We start from the raw sequence: 21,934 nt of genomic DNA, 5'->3' as shown, positions 1-21,934 counted from the left end.
GAATACCAACATTCTTCAGGCAGAACCACCTCCTCCTGGCTAAGATAAAGGGCTACACTATCAATTGGCACCGCTCTAATCTAGGCCACAAAGAACAGTTACAGCCTAATTTTTCAGTCTTTCAACACTCAGATCACACTACATTTCTCCAAGACTAAATAGCAAATACCTACCCACTTGCCCTGCATATTCTAATATTTAGGAATGGTGACAATTTAATGCTGACTGTTGCAGTGGGTCATTTTGAAAAGGTCTTCCATAGTGACAACACGATGATGGAACTTCTCTGTCCTGTGTTTCAGTCATCAGAGGCAGCTAAATGAATACCAAGTTTGGGAGGGAGAAAGCAAAGTCAGTAGAGAAAAAGAGGTGTTGTACACTGGGCTGAGTACACTCGCAAGACTAAATTGCATCTAACTTATTACAAGAACCACACTTCATGGTCTCTGGCAGAAGAATCTGTTGTGCCAGGTAAGTGTCAGGGATGTGGATTCCTAAATATTCTTACCCTGCCCTGTTGGTGAAATTGCTAAATTTCTTTTATAGCTAAAAATATAGCCTGGCTTGATTTGCTTCATCTCACCGTTAACAAAATGCAGTCCTATGGTCACAAGTTCTACTGCGAAGCAATGGGACAGCTGCAATCTTACTAAAAATGCAAGGAGGGTAATGATGTCACTCTGACATTTGTTCCTTTATAACTGTCAGAGTGCCAACTGCATTTTATGCATTAGACTCAACTAATAGTAGTGATAATACAGCTTTCAGGCAAACCTTACCAAAAAAAAAAAAAAAAAAAAAAAAAGGCTTAATGAAGCAAGGACTCTCACCACTAAATCTTTTAGATGTACCTTGCTGCTGAAGACACTATAGAGGACTCCATCTGATAGACTATTGGAAAGCAATGAAGTTTCGAAGCAAGACAACAGAAGAAAAATGAGTCTCTAAATGTTAAAACCAAATTATTCTCCCTTGCGTGGAGAAAGAGAATCAGAGGCCTAAAGTAAATATTTGAGTCATCTGATCCACATGCTGTAGCCACAACTCATTAGGTATCTGCTAATTACAGCTTTGAAAGATGCCATGGAGTGACACAAGGCAGCCTTAGATGTATTTAGTTAGTTTTACAACTGAGGAGCCTGAGAAACCCTTGGGTTCTTTCCTACAGTCAACAGCTTCAACAAAGAGCCTCTCCATTAATTACAACCACATCTTGTCCTTTTTTATATATGAGAAACACTACAATCCTTATAAAAACTATAAAACAGCCATTGTCATTTAGGGATGCTATTAATCAAGGCATTCTCGTGTGTTTTCCCTTCACACCCTTGCCTAGATTTCAGCGTAACAGCTTGTTGGTTTTTAACTAAAAGCAGAACAGCCATGTGCAGCCATTGCAGAAGGCTCAGGATTTTGATTTCAGTGAAGGAAACACTTAGCTGTGATCCCTCTTGCAAAGGGCAGACCCCGAAGTGTCTGTTGGCATTACCAGCACTGTAATGAACAATCTGACAAAAAGGATTGAAAATAGCTACTTGGTTCTCAAAGTAACTTTCAAATTGTCGCTTCTCTCCTCCACTCCTGGAAAATCAGTGCAACAAACAGGAAAGAAGCTGAATTGTTTTTGCACTATCCCAAACAAGTTACTCCTGGGATTCAGACATGACATAAATGACAACCCCGAATACTCAGACTGAAGATTAAGAAAAACTTTCTAACATTAAGGATAAGCAGTTGCTTAATGAAGCTGAAGGGTTGTCATTACTGGAGATATTTAAGGACAGTTTAGACAAGCATCCATTAGGAATATTAGTGTAACTATTCTGCTTTGGGGTAGGAGCACAGATTAAATGACATCCTAAAATTCTTTCCGGTTGCCTGACACTACAACTCAGCAGCCTTCCATCCCAAGTTGCCCACCCTCCATTTTATTAGCCTTCTCTATAATTTTTAAACTCCTTCACAATTCTCCTAGGAACTCTGCACAGATATACTTGCAACTCCTGAGGAAGACTGGAATCTCAGTTACTTAGTAATAAAAAAAAGGAATAATAAAGAAGGAAAAAGAAAAAAATAAATGGGATTTTTATCTCATCGAGAGGTAAGAATGACGCAGAAGTCGCACACGATAAAAGGAGATATCAGAACCGCAGTAGTAGAAATTAACAGCAACATAAATCCTGTTAGCAGGTTGGCAGAAACCTGACATTTTTCATTTCTCAATAAAACTATTATACAGAGCTTCTGGAATAGAGAAGTAAGACTAATTCTGCCAGTTTGAGTCACAGCCAATTTAGGTAAGTTTCAAAGTTGTCCTCTTTTTGGGTCTGTGTTAGACACCTTCACTCTATGCCAGCTAATTTAGTGCTGCAGTAGATTGGCTTTGAAGCATCACTAGGTGAAACATGTTTTAAGGCACCTAGAAAACAATTAAGTGTTAGAGGATAACTCTGGAGTGAATTATTTACCTCCTCCCCCTCTGCCCCCAAATAAATAAAACCAAACTGTTTAGTTCAGATTCATTGCTTAAGGCTCCCAGTTTGTTACAGAAGTCTTCCGAGCCTTGACTTGAGCAGCCCATAACCAAGTCACCAGTTATCATAGAAACACAGAGAAGAGAGCCAAGGGACCTTGGTTAGTCCCTTCCTCTGCTCAAAAGATCTAGCACACAGGAAGAGGACGGCTGAGTAGGACAGGCCAGCAATAGCATGGTTCTTCCGTGTGGTTTTATGGGGCAGTTAACTTTTATTACCTGGTAATTACTGAGTAAGACTTCAGACAAGCTGACTCTACAGCCCACATGGCAACAGACTTGTGTGGGCAGTCAGCTTACAGAAATTGTGCTGCAAGACTAATGTTTCAGAGGGGAAAGTCATTCCATTAGGAAAGCTAAGCTCAAGAATATAGTCTAGCCATACTTTAATACTGCCATTAAAGAATATAAATACCAACTCTCAAGTTAAAAAATACAAAACCAAACTTGCAAAAAGGAAGCTAAGGAACAGGAAGAAGTTACCAGGTACAGGCTGCAAAGACAAAAAGTACAAAATATCGTAAGAATAAAAAAGGCTGGTGGGCAGGTGAGCAGGGATCAGATGACAAAAATGTGTCCGTGAGCTTTAGAGTTGAGGTGGGAAGATGCTTGCTTATAATAACACCACTAAAGTTGGTACAACCAGGAGGAGCAAAGAAGAGGGAAGAGATGGCCTTAGAAGAGGAAAAAAGCAGTACTGAACATGTACATTTTTCAAAGCAGAAGCAGTATATACCAGGGGTACAACAGCTGTTGCTTTAAAGCACTGGGTATTATTACCAAGGAAGTTGCTTGATATTTTTTTCTTCTTTATTGTTCATTAAGAAATAGTACTGTAGTAGTGTAGTCAATAATATGAAATATGTGTCATCAGAACACATTAATACGTGTAAGATCAGTACAAGCATTCTTCTCTGCAAGGCACTGAATATTTCTTTAAATGAACACTTTGGTGAACGTCAGACTGCTTTCTGTAAACTGATTCCAGTTAGCTAGTTTTGATCCTGTATACCTGTTTTAAACTTTATTTAAACCTTAAAGCTAAAAAGATATCAAACAATCCTAAACCATGTGATAAACAGATGCCAAAGTCATATAATTCCCAATCTCTTCTGTTCATTCTTTGCAATAAAAAGCAAAATCTACAGTTGATTTACTGTGCACTCAAATGTTGGGAGAATCCAGGAACATGTGGGATCAGTTTAGGTCAGGATCAAAACCCCATAATTTAGCTGAGAGCAGCTTCCAAACTAAGCTCATATTTTTTCAGACTATATTTATAGTCCAGTTACTATGTGCCAGTACATCATTAAATGTCCTAAGGACTAAAACAACCCTATTCTTTACTGGGAAGTTTTTTTTCCCCTTAAGTCAGAAATAGCTATTCTAGTATAATTCCGCATGAATCGGCAACACTCACAGTATTCGGTCGCCCATCCGATCTCCAGATCTGATGGCTACTAAGCTGACTACAGGCTCTTCCTGTTGCTGGTAAGAGATCACAGTCTCCTGTTCTCAATTTCTAACACTCACCTCTGCCTGACTATGACCACAGCTTCCCCTGACCAATGTGAAGCAGAAACTAGATTTGGCAAAAAAGCAGAAGAGACTTGGGATGACTGCGAGTGTCTGGTTCCATCAGGAGTACATCAGACTCAAGTAGGCTGTTGAGAAGATGGAGGGATAAGCTGCAAAAGCAGCAAAAAAAGAGAAAGAAAAAAAGAAAATAAAAAACCCCAGAAGCTATACCAAGGAGACCTGAACCATTCATGCTGTTGTCCGACCTACTGCCCAGAATGCAGGACAGGGAGTAAGAGGACTGACTCTGATTTCCACCGCTACTTTTGTGATATAAAAGCCCTTCCGTGGACTGCTCTGTCTGTACAATACAGATAATGATGCAACTTTCAAACGTTCTGGTTTCTATACTGCATGCTCAGGCACATGATTTTGTCTCAAAGTCTGATTATTTCCAAATTTGATGCATTAAAGCAGCAAACTGAGAAGAGTGTTGTGCAAGAGACAAATTGGACATGCATCAGAGATAGTAGTTTAACATACATATTAGAGGAATGGTGCTTTTTGATGAATTTTCAGAGCCAAAAACTTATCCTTACCGCACAGAAGTTGCTGTCTGTAGAGAAAGGCGTAGTGAGAGTAATGCTGACAGGAAAAGCAGCTAGCTGTCTCGGTATCTCTCTCAAACAACACTGGGGGACATGCTGAGCTCAGGAAGCAGTGAAAGAACGAGCAAAATCACGTCAGACTAAATCAAGTGACACTTCTGCTTTGCAAAATCTACAGCTATTGCAACATCCACAAACTTATTTGAAACACGAAACATGAGCTGAAAATGAGCTATTGGAAGATACAGGGTTTTTTCTTTCTTTTTTTCCTCTTACCACTTGAATGTATGCAGAAGATATAGTCTGTGTATTAAATGGCTTCCTAAGAAGAAAATGACAGAGACAGGAATAAATACCCTAGATTTACACAGCCAGTGCACATTCAGTGACAAGAAACTTTGCCAGGTTGTTACAGGCACTCATGAGATGGTCTCTAACGTCTGACGAAACACTGCAATATTCAGTGGGATCTACTGAAAGGCAGCCAACATGGCAAGCATCTTGGGTGCTTCTGTGACAATAATTAGCTTTATCAAATTCTAACTAGTGATGTCAAAATATTTTTAGCTTGTAGTCATGAGATGGGCAAAAAACATACAAGTTGGCTGCTTCATAGTAACATATGTTTGGTCTCAAGAGGTTAAGTATTCATCTGTTTCCAAATTGTGTTAAAAATTTAAAAAAAAAAAAAAAAGTAAAACAAACTCACTTTTTTTCCTGTCCATGATTTTGAAGCACGTCTACCTGCACATAAATTACAGCTTTGCAGGGCTTCTTATCTCTCTGATACTTCTCACGGCATAATGGCTTTAGTGTAGACCTGCAGGGTAAAACACAGTTTTAAGCATGTATAACAAAACTGAGCCCTGGGTCAACATGGATTAGTTGACAGGAGGAAAAACATCTTTGACACACAGATAGCATTTTGGCTGAAAAGGTCAGACTGCTGCGACACAGACAGCAAAGGGTCCTGAAATGTTTTTGCTTCCCTGAAACAAACAGATATCAGGACTGGATTTTTAACTCCACTTTTAAAAGTCTGACTTCAGACCCAATAAAAGCAATTAAATTATTCCATGAAGACAGACACACCTGAAGTCAAGCACAAGCCTCTGACCTGATACTGATTAAAAGGAGGAGCTGTACAACTCTTCTGATAGCCCACTACGGTCTTAGTGACATTCATGACATCAGCAGGTACTCTTGTGAATGTGGATTTTCAACCTTCGCATTGAGAAAATTGATAAATTAAATGAGCTGTATCTGCCAGTGATCCTATAGCACTTTTTTCCCTTCTTTATCTTAAAGCAGCCAGAAAAGCAAAAAAAAATAATCCAACAAACTCCAAACCTCAACCATTTCACTGCTGAGTTATAATATATTAAATCATAGATATGAGTCAACAATATCATGCTGCTGGGAAAAAACGGAAAACTATTCTGGGAAAAATAAACAGAAGTATCATCTGTTAAACACATGGTGTAACGGTTGCATCTGACTCCGTGGTGGGAAGCAGGCGGCTCAGCTGTGGGCACCATCATCCCCAGAGGATGTGGACAGAACAGAAAAAAACCTGGAGAACAGGAACAAGGATGATGAGGGGTCTGGGGAAGGCAGCTTATTAGAAAAGGCTGAAGGATCAGGGCTGCTTGTTCTGAGGCACAGAGAAGCAGTCCTCTTTGCGGCAGTCTTTGGACGTGTGAAGAGCGGTTAGAAAGCAGAGAATAGTTTCCCTCACACCCCCCAGGCCCTTGGACAGCGTTAAGCTCACTGGAGAGCATGGAGACAGGGCTGAGGCAAGCAACCCTGCTGTGACTTTTAGTATACCAAGAACTGCAAGTTTGCGCAATGCAATTTGGCTACCTTCTGAAAAATTCATCATGATCTTACTAGCTGATGCATTCCTTGTACATATGTAAATGTTTGCTCTGAAGTTGTCTTCCCCCATTGCCAAAACAACAGAGTGCTCAGCATTTCCTTCTGGTGTCCACCTGGCCCTTCGTTTCAAGCTGCTCCACTTTGATCTTCCTCCTTTCTGTTTACTGTTATTAGGTCATTAGTGGTTTGCCCATCTTTTTCCCCGAGCCTGGCTGTTGAGAAATGTGCTGGGTTCCCTTTGCTGACTCAGAAACATGTTGCACTTCTCCACTAGGAGCAGCTAAAGAAACAGGAGTGTTCCAGCAGTTTCCACAGACCAACCAGATTTCACAAAATATGTGCTGCAAATTAAACAAAAAATTCAGATAAAATAATCTATGACTGACAGAGCTACCACTGATAGATTACCTGCTCTGGAAAAAAACAGGGAAACCTGTTGAATATGACTGGAAAGTCTCTAGAGCTTATTTAAATACAAAGCAGCAACATGTAAAAGTCAAGTCATCCAGGAACAAATAGAGATGTGCACATTTAGTGTCTGTATGTTTGTTACCACAGCAGAAGCTAAATCTAGAGGGCAAGGGAGAAATAGATGAATGGCATTTTTGACAAGCACTAAGTTAATCATCCTGTATAGCTCATTCAGGGTCTCATATCTACGGAGATAATAATGAATCCCTTTAAATGCAGTAAGTTTGTTTCTCTTACAGGATAAGGACCTAACTAAAAAATTCAGGTGTCAGATAATCCAGGAGAAATTACAAAACAAAGTGCTATTTGTGCTTGATGCCCACAATTCAGTGTCTTCTGAGTGCATCGTGTCCTGGAAAACATTTCTAGAGCTCCCTGGTATTTCAGTTATCCTTCCAACACCACAAGCCATTTACAGATAAAGGCGTAAAGGTAAAATTACAGAAGAGCTTCTACCATAAACAGGAACAAGACAGATGTTTGAGATAACTGAAAACAAGCTATTCAGAAAGACCATGACACTCCCACTTCAGCTACGCAACCACAGATTTTGGGCATATTCACAGTACAAATAAACAATCCCAAATAGCTAAATATTTTTTCCCATTATACACTGTGGTCCATGTTAGCTGTCGTACGGACAATTAAGGGGCATTCTCTTTTTTCTCAATCAACTTGTATTTCAATAGCATTTAAATACATATGGACAATTTAATCTTTATTTATATTATAAATTTTTGTCATAGTAAGAGGGCTTATTGAAAATAAAATACAAAAATTCAAAAATTCTTTCTCCCTTTTTCTTTTCAAGCTCAATTTTCATAGTGCACCCCTTCTCCACTCATGGAAGGCCAGAGGTTCCTCACCACCCCAGATGGCTAAAACACAAAGCCCTGCAAGTTATACATCTACAAACTACTTTTATTGAAAAAATTGCTTCTGCCAAGAAAAGGTCTGTGTTGGACCTGATGGGAACAGGTCTCAGAATTATGAAACCAGTGCCTAATGCAAGGATAGAACTCATACAGCTAGATACGCCCCCCATGAAAAACGAAGACACAATATCTGTACCTCAGGACTATTAATGCATACAATTGTTAAATATCTGTTAAAACTTTAACAACCAATTGGAGACTAATGATACAGCCCATCAGAATTTAAGGCAGATAGCTAATTCATTCTCTTTCTTCCTATAAGGCATATTAATGTTGGGATATATTAAATCTGTGGTTTAATTTTAAGGCTCTGGACATTTGTAAGCAGTTTTAAATGATATGAAGTACTGAAAATGCAAAGTATTGGCTGACAAACCCAGCTCCACAACACCTTACATAGGCTGTGGTTCAACTGATGGGCACAGCCTGTCTGTGTAAGTCAAGTGAGATCAGTGAGCATGTGCAGGGGCCAGCAGGTACCATCCACGTCCTGCTTGATAATGCAGAAAGTCACCTGGAGGAAACACACGCTCAGGACCAGGTATATCCCAGCTCATCTGCTTCTGAAATCAATTCTGCCAAGCTCTTTCTTGAGGTTTTTGTTTTGTTTTAAGCTGGGGCTGAACAGGCAAACCAAGCAAACATTTAATCAAGCAACAGCAACCTGCTGATTGAGAACAGTGGTGTAGGAGAGATTAAATGAAAGCAACCTCAGCAGGAGCCCGCACTCCTTCGCCCAACAGTGGAAAAGACCTGGAGGTTGCCTGCTCTGACCTGGTTCAGTTAAGCCATTTATACCGCTGGGACTCAGGAGCTACAGGCCAACTAATACCTTTGCTTTACATTCCTTGGTCTTTTAAAGATCAGTAACAATATGAAAACCTCTCACCTTTCTATCTTTGTAAGCTGAAGGAATTGATGACACTTGATTAAGCCATTCTCTGACTATACTGTGGGGGTTTTTCCCAGCATAAATTAAGAATGTCTCAATATGAATTCCCTGAGAGCCTTTATCTGCCACCTCCTCCCAACCTCAATATGCTAGTGTTTCAGGAATTATTCTCAGAACAGCTACTGGTAGCAACTGAAAGGATTTCCTTCTTCTGCGAAAGCATGGCAGTGTTCTTTTTTTTTTTTTTAAACATTGATAGTTCTTTAAGTAACAATTTTGCATTTCAATATCACTTTACAAAGTTAAAATGTCTCCAAGCACTACTATTCACTTGTGGCAGCACCATCCTCATTTGAAATGTTGGGGAAACAGAAAAAGGAAGTGGGTAAAGAGAGAAAAAGAACAAAATTTTTCAGAATTGCTTGTTGATAAATCAAAAAATATTTTTCAAACAAATTTTCTACGTGCAAGTATCCCAGTTTCCCAGCAACTCTGTTAGTGACATAATGCTAACTTTGTGGGAAAGTAGCTCTGCATTGCGTTCTTTGGACAAGAAGTTAGGAGCTTTCTTGGAGTCTATTCATAACCCTGCATTTGCATTTGATAAATTGCTTCATTGTTATAGCAATTCCCCTTTAACTTGATGATTAATTATTCTTGTTTTACACAAAAAAATATTTGTTTTAAAATGCTAATCTTCCAGCATTTTCTGTATCATTAGATAGGCTCAAAGTTTTTCAAAACTTCAGGAAAGTTTTTTAGGTATTCTCCTCAAATAAAAACCATTTTATATAGGCTAAGTTTCTTCTACATTTTATAGAAGACTGGTACTAATTTTTATAGCATGATTTTAATAGCTTTTAAACCAAATAAAGTATTTAACTATCTAGATCACTATTTTAAAGCTAAAAAAAGTGAGTTTTAACATTGTTGCATCTATAACACCAGATAAAAAAATTAGTCCATGTGTTTTCAATTTATATATCAAATATTTGTCAATTCCTGAACTGCATTCAGTTTCTTGAAAGAAAGGCACAGGGTCCAAGTTTCTTCTAATTTATGCAGTCGTAATTTTTTTTGACATAATGGAGCTATTCATACCAGAGTGGGCAAGACCACACTCTGAGCAAGTTGGATCTTAAAAATACATATTCCAACCAAGCTCACATCAAGGTGAGTACTGCTTTGAAACTTTTTAATAGAAATTCAACCAAGTAAGTCATCTGTCCCAGCTCCATCAGCCTCTGGGGGATAGCAGAGAAAGGATCCTCTGGGACATTTCGAGCTACACAGGTAAGTGAGGTGAGCAACCAACTGGAGATCTGGTTTCTACCACCACCCAGCAAGCAATAACTAACACCCACGTTTGCGAAGGTTTTATCCTTGCACTTCTGGTGAGGAGCACAACACACCCCAGCACTGTGTGATGCTGGAGTATTTAATAAAGCACCGACCCTGACCCCCTCCTTTACAGACCCGTCTGGGCAACACCTTGGGTACTGTCATACACAGCAATGAGCATCCATCCACCTGCAGCTTGAGAAACACCCCGCTCACACATGCTTCTGCTTCTCTGCATCCTTTGCTACTTAAAATTTAGCTTTTCCCCAAGTAGTCTGTAAAATTTCTCTCCATTTAACCTTAAATTGCCTTTCTCCCCTGCTCACAACTCCAGCTGAAATTTAAAAAAATAAGTTTGGCTTGTCTCAGAGCATCAAGAAATCAAATCAGCTTTGAAACAACTGCAAAATGGAAAAAGTAGGTTTCAGTGGGACTTCTAATGTACTGTGAATTATGCTTAAACTACCTTGCTGAATCAGGTCCTAAATTAAAGTGAGATACTCTTCAATGTTTATTTGGCTCAGATAATTAAAGAAAGTAGCAAAATGAGGTTTTAGAGTGAATGTAAAAAGAAGTTTTAATAATTAAATATTTCTTTAGTCAAGTACCTGGCACAGCTATTTGGTATACAACAAATGTAGGAATAGGTGAACAAAATTCTTCAGTTGCTATCCTCTGCTACAGAAACCAAATGGGGAAATTCTACCAATCCTACCTCATCCTGATCCATTTGGAAATATTTTCTTTCAAGCAATTAAGTGACCTGTTGTATCTCCTTTGTACCCCCTGGTGCTGGATTCCATCTGAAACCAAGAAGTGGGAGCATGAGCTATTTACTTATTTACTTTAAGCTTGGAAAAATGAGAGAGACTTTGAAAACACGGGTTTCTTCTTGAGAAAGGGATGAAATTTCATGCTGGCTCTTATTGAAACCAGTTCACATATGCCAGGCCTTTCCTCTCACTATCCCCATCTCTCCCCCACCCCTATAATTTGCCCATTTACGCATAAAATCTGGTATAATAAATCAGACTCCCCAAAGACCTAGAACCCATTTCTACTCCTTCAAATAAGGGCAACTCCACCTGGGGCTGCAAAATGGCATTAAGGTAGTGGAGAATATGATTTGCAGAATTGACTTGAATTAAACTGGAATTGAAAATAAAGACCCCTGAACAGAGTTTCTTTTTGCTGCGCTAATAAAATCTGCATTCTTGGCAGCAGCGACCAAAAGCTGGCTGATGCACTGAAAACAGAAACCCTTCCTCTGGCTGGTGTCGCCCCTTTCCTTCCCAGGGCTGCCAAGAACCGCAGGTTGGTGCTGGAGGGGAACACCCGTCGTGGCCGGGCAGCCCCTCTCCTCCCTCCCGCCCTGCGCGGCTGCAGCTGCCGCGGCCACCGCCGCGCCTGGTCCTCCTCACCCTCCTCAGCCAGCACAACTCTCCCCGTGAGATGGGCACTGCAGGCAGACGTGGCTCCCACTGGCTGCTGCAGGCTCTCTGGCTGGTAAGCCCAGCACCTAACTGCTGTACAGCGAGCTAAAGTGAGCTTTTGAGTGTGCTGAGCGGCTGGGGATCCTATCCCTGAGGGATCCAAAACTGGGTGGGATTAACAAGACAAGGGTCCAGTCTCACTTGACGATGTAGCCACTTGGGCTGGCAGAAAGTCCTGGCTCAACCTCTTCGCGCTGGCAGCTGGAGGGAAACACCGTTCCTGCCTCCAATTGAATTAACCTCTGGCTGAAAAAAAATCAGGCAGAAAGACTCCTCTGCTCCCATTTTATTTGCCTGTTACTCTCAGGAGCATAACGAAGCATGCCTGCTTTCTGCCTCTCTCAGTTTAGGGTCCCACCAGAATGATTATTAGCTCAGGGATACTAATTCATCTGCCTATGGCCTCAGCTGACAGAAAAAAAAAAAAAAAAAAGGGTATTTGAACAGAAATCTGAGAATGGGGGGAAAAAAAAATGCCAGTGAAGTTTTGACATTTTTAGGGTTTTTGTTTTGATGTATAGTTTAAGTCTCCAGTAAACCCTTCTGTAAGTTTAGATCAAACTGAAAATGTGATAAGCTAAGCTCTGTGCTTTGCTGGAATAACCAAAGTTAATGGACCACACTCATTTTTTACTGAAGGAGACTCACTCAGTTGGTTCAATAGCTTTCCTATACCAGGTTCTTTTTAATGTTTCTTTGTTGTCACCTATATTTATCACCCACTATATATATGTATTTCTGCAATCCATCTTTTTACAATGGCACCCGGTACATTATTTCTAGTGAGATAGCAGTGAAGATGCCCATAAAGACTGGCTTTATAAAGCAGCCTCTGGTCTTCCACAGAATATAAACAGGATAAACCACTCAAAGGACATCTTGAAACTTTGCAGCAGCAAGTCCTGAAAGAGCAAAGTACCTCATGATTTGAAGGGCTTCTCTAAGTTTCCTGCATCAGACGATCTGCTGGGAGGTCATCAGTCGCCCGGATGAACTATTACTCACAGTACTATACTGTTATGGTCTTCCCACAAGCATTAGCAGCAATATCCGGAAATAAACTATGGAAGCCAATAAATATAGGATTCTTTCAAATTAGTATCCCTTCAAGATCAAGGAGGAGAAACATTGTTGTCTGTTGTACCTTACCTCGAGAAACATTTTATTGGAAAAAGCACAGATGTTGAAGAGAAAGTTAAAAACAAAAAAAGGGGACGTGAGGACTGTTTCATCTGGATTGTTATTTCTGTTATTCTGCTGTCAAGTCTCTCATCAGTATCTGGAAACTTTTAAAAATTATTAAAGTGATCTAACACCTTCTGCTAAACTCAAGCTCTCTTCAGCTTGCAAATAACTCTGAAGGGCTGTACCAGCCTTGCTTCTTTCTGCCTCACGGAAGACTTACTGAATACTTAGCCTTTTAATCACACTGAGATCCTTGCATCTCAGACACAGACTTTCAGGATTATTTTGCTCAGCTCATACACTAATTTCTCTTATTTTCCCATCTGTAGACAAAGATGGTCCCCTTATTTCCCCAAGCGAGGAATGACGATTACCTTCCACATTTAAATCACAGATTCCTAAGAGGCAATTAATGCTGTGAGCATGAACAATGCCTGGCAAATGGCACTCTCCATTTCTGCAAAGACTCTTCATTATTGCTATAAGCGAATGCTTCTGCTTTAGAAGCATTCTAAAGGTGACACCGATAAATTAATTCACAGCACCCTCTCTGTCCTAAGCTCGTCCCAAAGACAACCTGCGTGGTGCCCTCCTGAGCTCTGGCAAGGTGTGTATGGACCCACCTGCGGCTCGCCACCAGCCAGAGAACAATCCCTTCGTGCAGAATAGAAACCCCAGAGGTGCAGGAAACTCCAAGCAAGAGGGCAGCTGGTAGGTGAGCTCATGGTGGAACAATCACTGGGTTGTGTTCCACTGCTTTTAGTCCTAGGTATCCAAAGCCCTTTCCTGGATTAGCCCTTAGTCTCCCAAACTGGGAAGTGAATCCACTCAGGAATAAATCCACTCAGCTCAGCAGTCTATTTTCAACTCCAGGATAAAAGTCTCTCTACAGGTCACATAATAAGGTTGGCAATCATCTTTCTAAATGACAAATCTCCTTTCTTTTCCTTGAAGGAAACAACTATTCTTTTACATACAGAAAAAGTGCACAATCTGTTATATCTCTGGATTTAATTCCCAGCCCTTGGAACCTTCCTCTTTAGAACTCCTCCCTATTAACTGATATCGCACATTTAAGAAAAAGCAGAACAACTTCCTGTCAAAAGGAGGTTTGCTTTTGTGGCAAATAATAATGAAGATTTCTGTAAACCAAACATCGCAAAGGACCACCTGTTGGTCTGATCAGCTACTTCTTTTTCACAGAGTACTTTATCTGTGTGTCTGTTCAGATCCCTCACAATTCCACCAGCTATTGCCATTCGCATTTGAGACAACTGCATGCTGAGAAATGAGTGCAGGAAATGGACTTAACAGAGACCACTAAACATTTATCTTAATACTAGTCTGGTAGATCAATGTGTTTATTTAAAGCAACTTAACAGTTTACAGTTTAAAAAAAAAAAGGCTTTTTTTCTTTTTTTATTCTTCAGAAGTAAGAGGTTCAGTCTCCTCATAGATGTAGCCTTTTCATTAATATTTTGGAGAAATTTTCAGCTATTTTTGAATGCACAAATATACAGAAAAATATTTATTACCTTCATTATTTTAACCCTGTTACCATGACAGGCATGGGAAAATAAATACAGAAATAATGAGGACTACTAAGGTGCTGTATTTATCACTGACATGGGGCAAGCTGATCATTACTTATTTAAATCAGGGGCTTGAAATAATCACTGTGCTTGTACAACCCAGGGCTTCTGATTTTTCATCAGCAAATAAAAAGTTTAAACACTCAAACCCATACAACGATGACCAAAAAGATGCTCTACTTCAAGCCCTCATTTCATCAACACAATTTCTCCAGCAGTAGTGCTAATATTCTGTTGCAAATGTCTCAGTATTTGGATGCAAGGTGGAGACTGTAGTCACTGAAATACTAGAAAAGAGCTTACCCAACATCTGTGGTTCGGGACTGTTCCATGCCATACTTTCTGCAGCATTACAATGTGTGCAATATACTGAAGGGTTAATTAATTCACATCAACTCCTACTTCCCTTGGAAAATTACTACGCTGGCTAATAAACCTTACTGTTAGGGGGCTGTATGAACTTAAAAATGGCATTATTTTAAAATATCTGTTTAGGTTATGCAGCTGTTCAGATACTTATATCTGCTACCCACTTTATGCATGTGAATTATACCTTAAATCAGACAGATATAGCTGGTATGATCCCACACCTACTAGAGAAAACATGTTCTGGTCTAAGAAAATATGCTGACTGAGGTCAGTGTCAGAGAACTGCATCCAGGAATCTTAACCTGAGCCCAAGAATACTCGACTACTCACTATGAGACATTGTGAGTTACACAAATTAACATGGGTCACAAATCTGCCATAACCTTAATAAACTCCATTTATATGCATTATAAAATCCTGCCAGTCTTGTGGAAAAAATTACTTTCCTACAAAAACCCCATATCTGTAAAATATAAACTTTTTGTGAATCATACTTGCCAGCTACATCAAAACCCACCAGTGATACTAAAACCACAAAAGTTGTGCTCCTGATGATCGATCTAACAAAACTCAAATCAGAAAAATAAATCACTCCATGTAAAGAAAAAAGAAAAGTTGTACATTTTGCATTGAAATCCATTCCCCTGATCTTCCACATTCATTTCTATAAATATGCTCAGGTGAATGCAGCTTTCTTGCAAGCCAGTGAGAAAAATGGCACAGTCATCCAGAAAAAACGTTCCCCAAAGTCTCCCTTGTGTGCAAGAGCATTAATAATGAGTTATCTCTACTGGAAGCATTTCAACATAGTACAACCTAGTATCACTCTTGCTGGTGGTTTTTGGTTTGGTTTGGTTTTTGTTTTGTTTTTATAGCCATGCAACTCCCCGAATCACCATTATATTGGTCAATCACATGCAGAAAAAAAAAAAAAAATCTACCTCTCCGGTGTTATAGCATATGCAGTATAGCGGATGGTTAATTAACTCACATCTTCCCCTATTTCCTTGGGAAAAGTATTATGCTGACTCATAAACCTTACAGTTATGAGGCTTTTATGAACTTACAAACCCTGCAGCATTTAAAAGTGCATATGAGGTTTACTCAGCTGTTTGAACGCTTCTCACCTTAGTCACCCTTTCTCCCTGTGAACTCACGCCCCAGGATAGCTTTGCATCAATGAAAAATAACTGTGTGATTGAAAGTGTATGAGATTCATGCACATTTATTCCTTCCATGACTAATTAAAGGGTTTGGGGATTTTTTTCCTTTTTCTACTAAATGGAGCTATGTTGCCAGAAGCTGGGAGCTGAGGTGTCTGGTGTTTAACATACTCTGGATTTATTACCTGATCTTCAGGTGAACCATTTAAACCCCTAGTGATTTAATTTTACCAGCTGTAAAACAGAAGTAACAATCATCACTTACCTTAAGGTGTCTTCAGACATTCCAGTGAAAATGCCATCTAAAGGCACGCAGACGGTATTCACTGAATCTCTTGTACGGTGTGAACAAATTATTTCTTCCAACTTCTCACAGAAGTTCTTGCCATTAGGATAGTAGAGAATGCAGAGCACACATCTCAACACAAATGTGGAGGTGCTATGTGAACCATCTCAGTGCTACGCTGCCCAGAGAAGCTTGGTGTAATTGTCACTTTTCTCCAGGAAATCTGTTTTGGAATATAAATTTTTAAATAAGACATTAATAGTTGAACAAGACGCAAAGGATTTTTTCCTATCAGCTATGAAGAATCCACTCGGTGCTAAAGGGTAAATAAAATAAATTAGTGAAGGAAATAAGGCACCCAGTTTGTTTCTTTCTCAACACCAGATTTCTGTTGCACAACACGAAATATTCTTCAAATAGCCTCTTTAAGGAACATCTGACCATCTAACCGTTAAATGGTCTCTAAATTAACATCCATGAAGGATGACTGACTCAACATGCTGACAACCCTACCTTATTTCTACCCACTAAAAAGACCTAAAAGTCAAATAAACTGCATCAAATATTTTCCAAAAGCATTGAAAATAAACACTGCACCAATTTCATTAGGGACCTTGCAGAATAGTAAAAAAAACATGAAGCCTGATTAAATATTTATAAATAAAAAGGGAACTGTTCCAGATAACAGCTTGTGTCATTTATCCTTCTCCATCTGAAAATATCTGAGAAAACTGATCAAGATGTGATGCCATAAGAACAAGCAAGAGCTCTAAGGCATCATCCTGTCACTTTTCAGAATGGAACTTCTCTCGAGCTGATGATGTGATCCCCTTGGACACATAGTTAATAGGTATAAATTTCCTGAAAAACACGTTTTTATTTCATGAATCATCTCTTTAAATGGTGCGAATGTGATATCTGGCACTATACATTTCTGAAATGCAGGACTGATTTTAGTACGACAAATAGCTGAGAAAAGTGCATCTAAAATGATGCAAAGCAGAAACAACATGAAATTCATTCTTGCTGATACATGGGTATTTGTGAATGCTAGAAAACGTACCAATTACCAGCACATGTGAGGACTTAACCTTGAAAACATCTGGAATGTCAACTGAACAAGTCCAGCTGCATCACTTATCTAGTATTTAATACAGAGAAATATACTGTGCTATGTGCTATTTCCCTGGCATTTAGTCCAGACAAACTTTTTTTTTCTTCTTTATTTTTCAAATCAGGATTAAAAACCCAAAACACCCAAACAAAAAAACCCCAAACCAAAGTACCACTCCACCAGCAGATACTCACCATTATTACTTCTTTTGACAATGAAAATAATAATGAGAAATGCTGTTACAAGAATCTTTAAGTGGCTCTCACAACCAGGTAATGTTATAGGTCAGTCTGTGGAAGACCCTGCAAATTCAGATTATGAGTGCATCTCTAACATACTCAAGATTGTCACCTTTGGAAGATGGCTACAGTATGGACATTTGTATCACAGTGTTTCAGAAACTACAGCAGCAGTGGGTTGTCAAGGCAGAACACGAGCAGTCATCACAAGGGGCAGTACCAGGCTGATTAGCAACAGAGAGGAAAGTAGATGCCAGAAACATTCTGTACTGCAGCTGAAGCTGGCAGAAACAAAAAAAAAAAAAAGAATTGCTTTTCTTGATTTTAATAAATTAAATAATGATAGTACTTTGGATTATTTTATTTTTTTCTGGAAGGAATTAAAAGAGATGGTTGAAAAAGAATAGAGGAAAGGAATAAAATCTGACCTTTTTGAATTGGGAGATGTGCTTTCTTGGTGGCCCACGACCTCAAAAAAGGAATTTCTACCAATAAAATTATTTTCTTCTTCAACATGCCACACTTCAACAAAACATTTTAAGCAATTCTAAATCATTAAAAACCACAGTCACAGGAAGGAAGCGAAGCTCCATTCATGCTCTCCACATCTATATTCCAGTGCATACAAACATCATATAGCACTCCTCAATATATTTTCTGAATACTTGGCAACAATGCATTAAACATAACCATGGTTGCATGTTGGCACATTCTTCCTGTACTCAGAGGTGGGAGACTTATGAAGTGGTGTCTTTCATCTTATGAAGTTTGTAGGAGACATTTTATTTTTTCTTTTAAGTACAAATATTACAAGGTTTGGAGAGGGTAAAGTCAACAAACTGTGCCCAGCAGCTGGAACACAGAGCAGAGAAGCCAATTCCTGTTGGAGTTGAGTCTATAGCTTCAGATTAGTCACCAGGAAAGCTCAGTCCTCAGACAGAGGTGCTTTGTTCTCCTCACAGAAAATCCCATCGCACCCTGAGAAGCTAACACTCTCAGAGGCCTCATCACAGAGTTTTTACAGTTTTGTTTATGGCTTTTTTTAAGGCTGTGAAATTCACAATGACCTGAAGCGCTATGTGCCAGCATTCTTCTCTCAGTGTTGAACTGTGCTGTCTCTCAATGCTCAGAAGTGGTCCAGGCTGCCATGATTTACAGAAGCATATGACAACTTTATTTACAATGCACATCAGACAAGAGGTTGTGTTGATAATGATCCCTAGAACAGTCATTTATATGCATATAAAATAGATTAACTTCCCACACTAAGGGTTGCCCTGAATATTTACTGATGTACGCTTAAAAATCAGTTTCTTCCTGTGATAGAAATATATCAAAGCAGAAGTTAACAAGACTTCAAAACTTAGTTGACTCCAGTAAGTAAAAAGAAACAGATAGGAGAGTGCTTGCTGTGTCGCAAGGCCCTGTCTGCAGATGTTAATGTGAGAAAGAGATGACGTTTCCACCATGCAGGCAATACCACCACTGGGCTGTACAGTCAGGTTTTCACCAGGCTGCTGAGAGTTAGTTAACAAAACAACTGTTGTAACAGGAAAGCAAGACAGTGGCAACAACCCTGGTGCAGCCTGTTACTTCAGGTACTTACCCCAAAACAGAGAGAAATTGCAATCGGGCTTCCACAGCCAAGAGAAATAGCCTTCAGAGCATCACCTCAGTCTTCTAGGATCCTTCTCAGGATATCTTGCTGCTCTGGTGCCTCTTTACATTTCTTTGGTCTGCAGAAGAGCAAGTCAGCACAAAATAGAAAGCTCTCCCTCAGGAAAGGAATGGTCTTTATTTATACCCCACTAAATTCATACCTTTGAGAGAAGGGACACTGGAGTCAAAGTTCATATTTCTACTCAAGCAGATCAGTGTCAGGTGACAAGCTGGTATTGCCACCCCCAGCTCTGTAATCAGTCTCTCCCCTGTCTGCTTTAAGCTGCTACATTTTGCATTAACTGGTTTTCCATTAGTGCAAAAGCTTATCCAGTCTGATTATAACAGTATAGTGGGTGAAAATCATCCCTTAAACTGGAAGAAAAAAAGACATCCAAGTTAATTCAGGACACAGAACAGAAAATTTGTATCAGACTATTTGGAAACAACCACTACAAGAAACAGTTTAATTTACTGCTCTTACATGGGAGTAAAATTGGAGGCAATGACTTGAAAAAAAAAAAAAAGTATACATATTCTTCATGCTACACTGGTATGGCCAAATTTGATTTATCTGACACTTACAGAAACACAAGGATGACAACATTCTCTTCTCCATGCAGAAAGACGTCATCCTTGTACCAATCTGACTCTGTGTCCTCAACCCTGCGAGATCTCTAATCCATGACTGGGATTCTGTCCTGATCAAGCAGTTAACGTCAAGAAACTTGCTACCTTGGAAGGTAAGGCCACCAGGGCAGTTCAGTCTCTTACACACAAAACGTCTTTTCTCCAAATTCTTGCCTCATTTGAAGTCCAACCTAAACACCAGATGAAGGTTGAGCTTTCAGAGCCAGAAGGAAGCACTTAGAGGATGTATCTAGCACATGAATACTTTCGGGGGAAAAAAAATGAGGGCTCTGTAGCAATCCCTCACCTCCTTAAGAAAGAGAATGTACACCTTGCCCAATAATAAAAGTTTAACAGCAGTTATCTTATGTGCTGCCAGACTGATCCCCACATTCATCATTGGCTGGACTGAAATGGACTGAAATTCAAGACATTTAGATGCACATCAATCTGCAATGCATAGGCCAAAGTCATACCTGGGAACAACAGCTTGCTGTTAGGTTTTTATAAGGGTTATCTAGCAGTGCAACGTACAGCATGCACAGAAGTTTTGGAAACCAAAAGTCCCTTTTGACACTATATGGGATCAACTTACATCATTACAGACCATACAGTCAGCAAGATTTGTGTATGCCCTATGAGAGACCTAAAGGCAGATTTCAATGGATGCTGCAGACCATCCTCCCTGTACCAGTAGGACATAAACCAGAGTTGGGTGTCCCCAGAACAGCATCGCTGCAAGATCAGAGGATGCCAGTGAACATGCTGCTCCTGTAGAGTCCAACCAGAAGGGCTTGCCAGGGACAGACAGTGTGTGGGAAGCAATGCCTGCAGCAAAGGGGCTCCAAACCAGAGCACCTTGGCTGTGCTGCAGCAGGGTAATTTGGTACTTTCCCACATGCTCAGCCAGCTCCCCTAGCCAGCAGGAGAGAGATGTAGCAGAAACATCCTTCTTTTAGAGGATTACTCCTGGCTCTGGAGAGGTCTGTAATTTTTGGCAGGCTTCTGATGGGCTGCACAAAGGGAAAAGGAACCTCTCTGCTCCCTCTCCCACACTGTAGCCGTGCAAGGCCCAGCCATAACGTAGCTCTTTATTAAGAAGCACAGATGTGCCCTGTAGGCACTTAAAGACTAAAGGAGAATAAAAAAAGAAAAAAAAAGAAACCGAATGTTCCTGTGTGTTTCATAAATCGGTATATAAGCATAATGCAACCTACTATCCTAGATAGAAAATGAAATATCTTAAAAAGTATTGAATCCTTTGTGAATTTTCTCAGTGGATCGGCATGAAGCTATTTAGCCCAGATGTTTCTATAATTCTGATGCATTAGGAGATGCACAGCATTGCGGCCAAGTGTTAACATAGGGAACTATAATGTAAAACATGTAAAGATACTGGCTTCCAAAGTTATTAGACATTTTCACTCTAACCACTCTGCTTCCTTATGCAGCTATATTTTCTTTACAATATGTACTTACATTTTAGTACACACAGAAGAAGAACAAAAAATCTCCCCTCTACTCTATAAAAATTTAATTCTGTATGTTCTCTGGAAGAACACACAGGGGCCAGCTAAAGATTGACACGGAGCCTTTCAGAAATTGAAATCTCATCTCTGAACAGCAGTGAACAGCAAATCTCATACTACACACAAATGCAAGGCCAACAAGGCACAGCTGGGTACCACATGAGCAGGTGAAGAAGTGATGGTGAGATTTCTGATGACAATTTGGTGTCCAAAAGACAGAGTATCTCACTGCATGGTTCTCGTTTGCATCTGTAATGGATTTAGGGATTTGTAGAGGTAGTTTTAAAGATATCTAAGCAGGTGCAATGTCTATGTTGGAATGGCTTAACCAAAGGAAGAACCGATAATGGGAATATGAAGTAGCACAAAAAAGGTAACAGCATATGCTTAGAATGATGCAAGACAGAGTGCAAAGAAATAATATGGACCTCTTTATAGGAGAATAATGCACAGGCATACCTTGCAGTGAGAATCCATTCCAAAAAATCTGTCACTGTAA

The 21,934-nt window shown here is 39.7% G+C and overlaps 1 protein-coding gene across 1 annotated transcript in view; it reads right to left on the bottom strand.

Annotated features, from left to right (window-relative positions):
- The window catches only part of LOC116962787, a 58,628-nt gene extending 42,277 nt beyond the window's left edge, over window positions 1-16,351 (bottom strand). The window contains exons 1-4 of the mRNA XM_042796522.1: window positions 16,244-16,351; window positions 5,369-5,479; window positions 4,936-4,981; window positions 4,651-4,755 (exon numbers count right to left, since the gene is read on the bottom strand). Coding sequence (XP_042652456.1) covers window positions 4,651-4,755; window positions 4,936-4,981; window positions 5,369-5,479; window positions 16,244-16,263 — 282 coding nt within the window. The 5' untranslated portion in view covers window positions 16,264-16,351. The remainder of the gene's footprint in view (window positions 1-4,650; window positions 4,756-4,935; window positions 4,982-5,368; window positions 5,480-16,243) is intronic.
- Window positions 16,352-21,934: the final 5,583 nt, after the last annotated feature.

Source organism: Tyto alba, unplaced genomic scaffold (assembly GCF_018691265.1).
Source record: "Tyto alba isolate M040663 unplaced genomic scaffold, T.alba_DEE_v4.0 Super-Scaffold_23, whole genome shotgun sequence".
Classification (NCBI taxonomy): Eukaryota; Metazoa; Chordata; class Aves; order Strigiformes; family Tytonidae; genus Tyto; species Tyto alba.
This window is presented reverse-complemented; position numbering and strand designations above follow the sequence as displayed.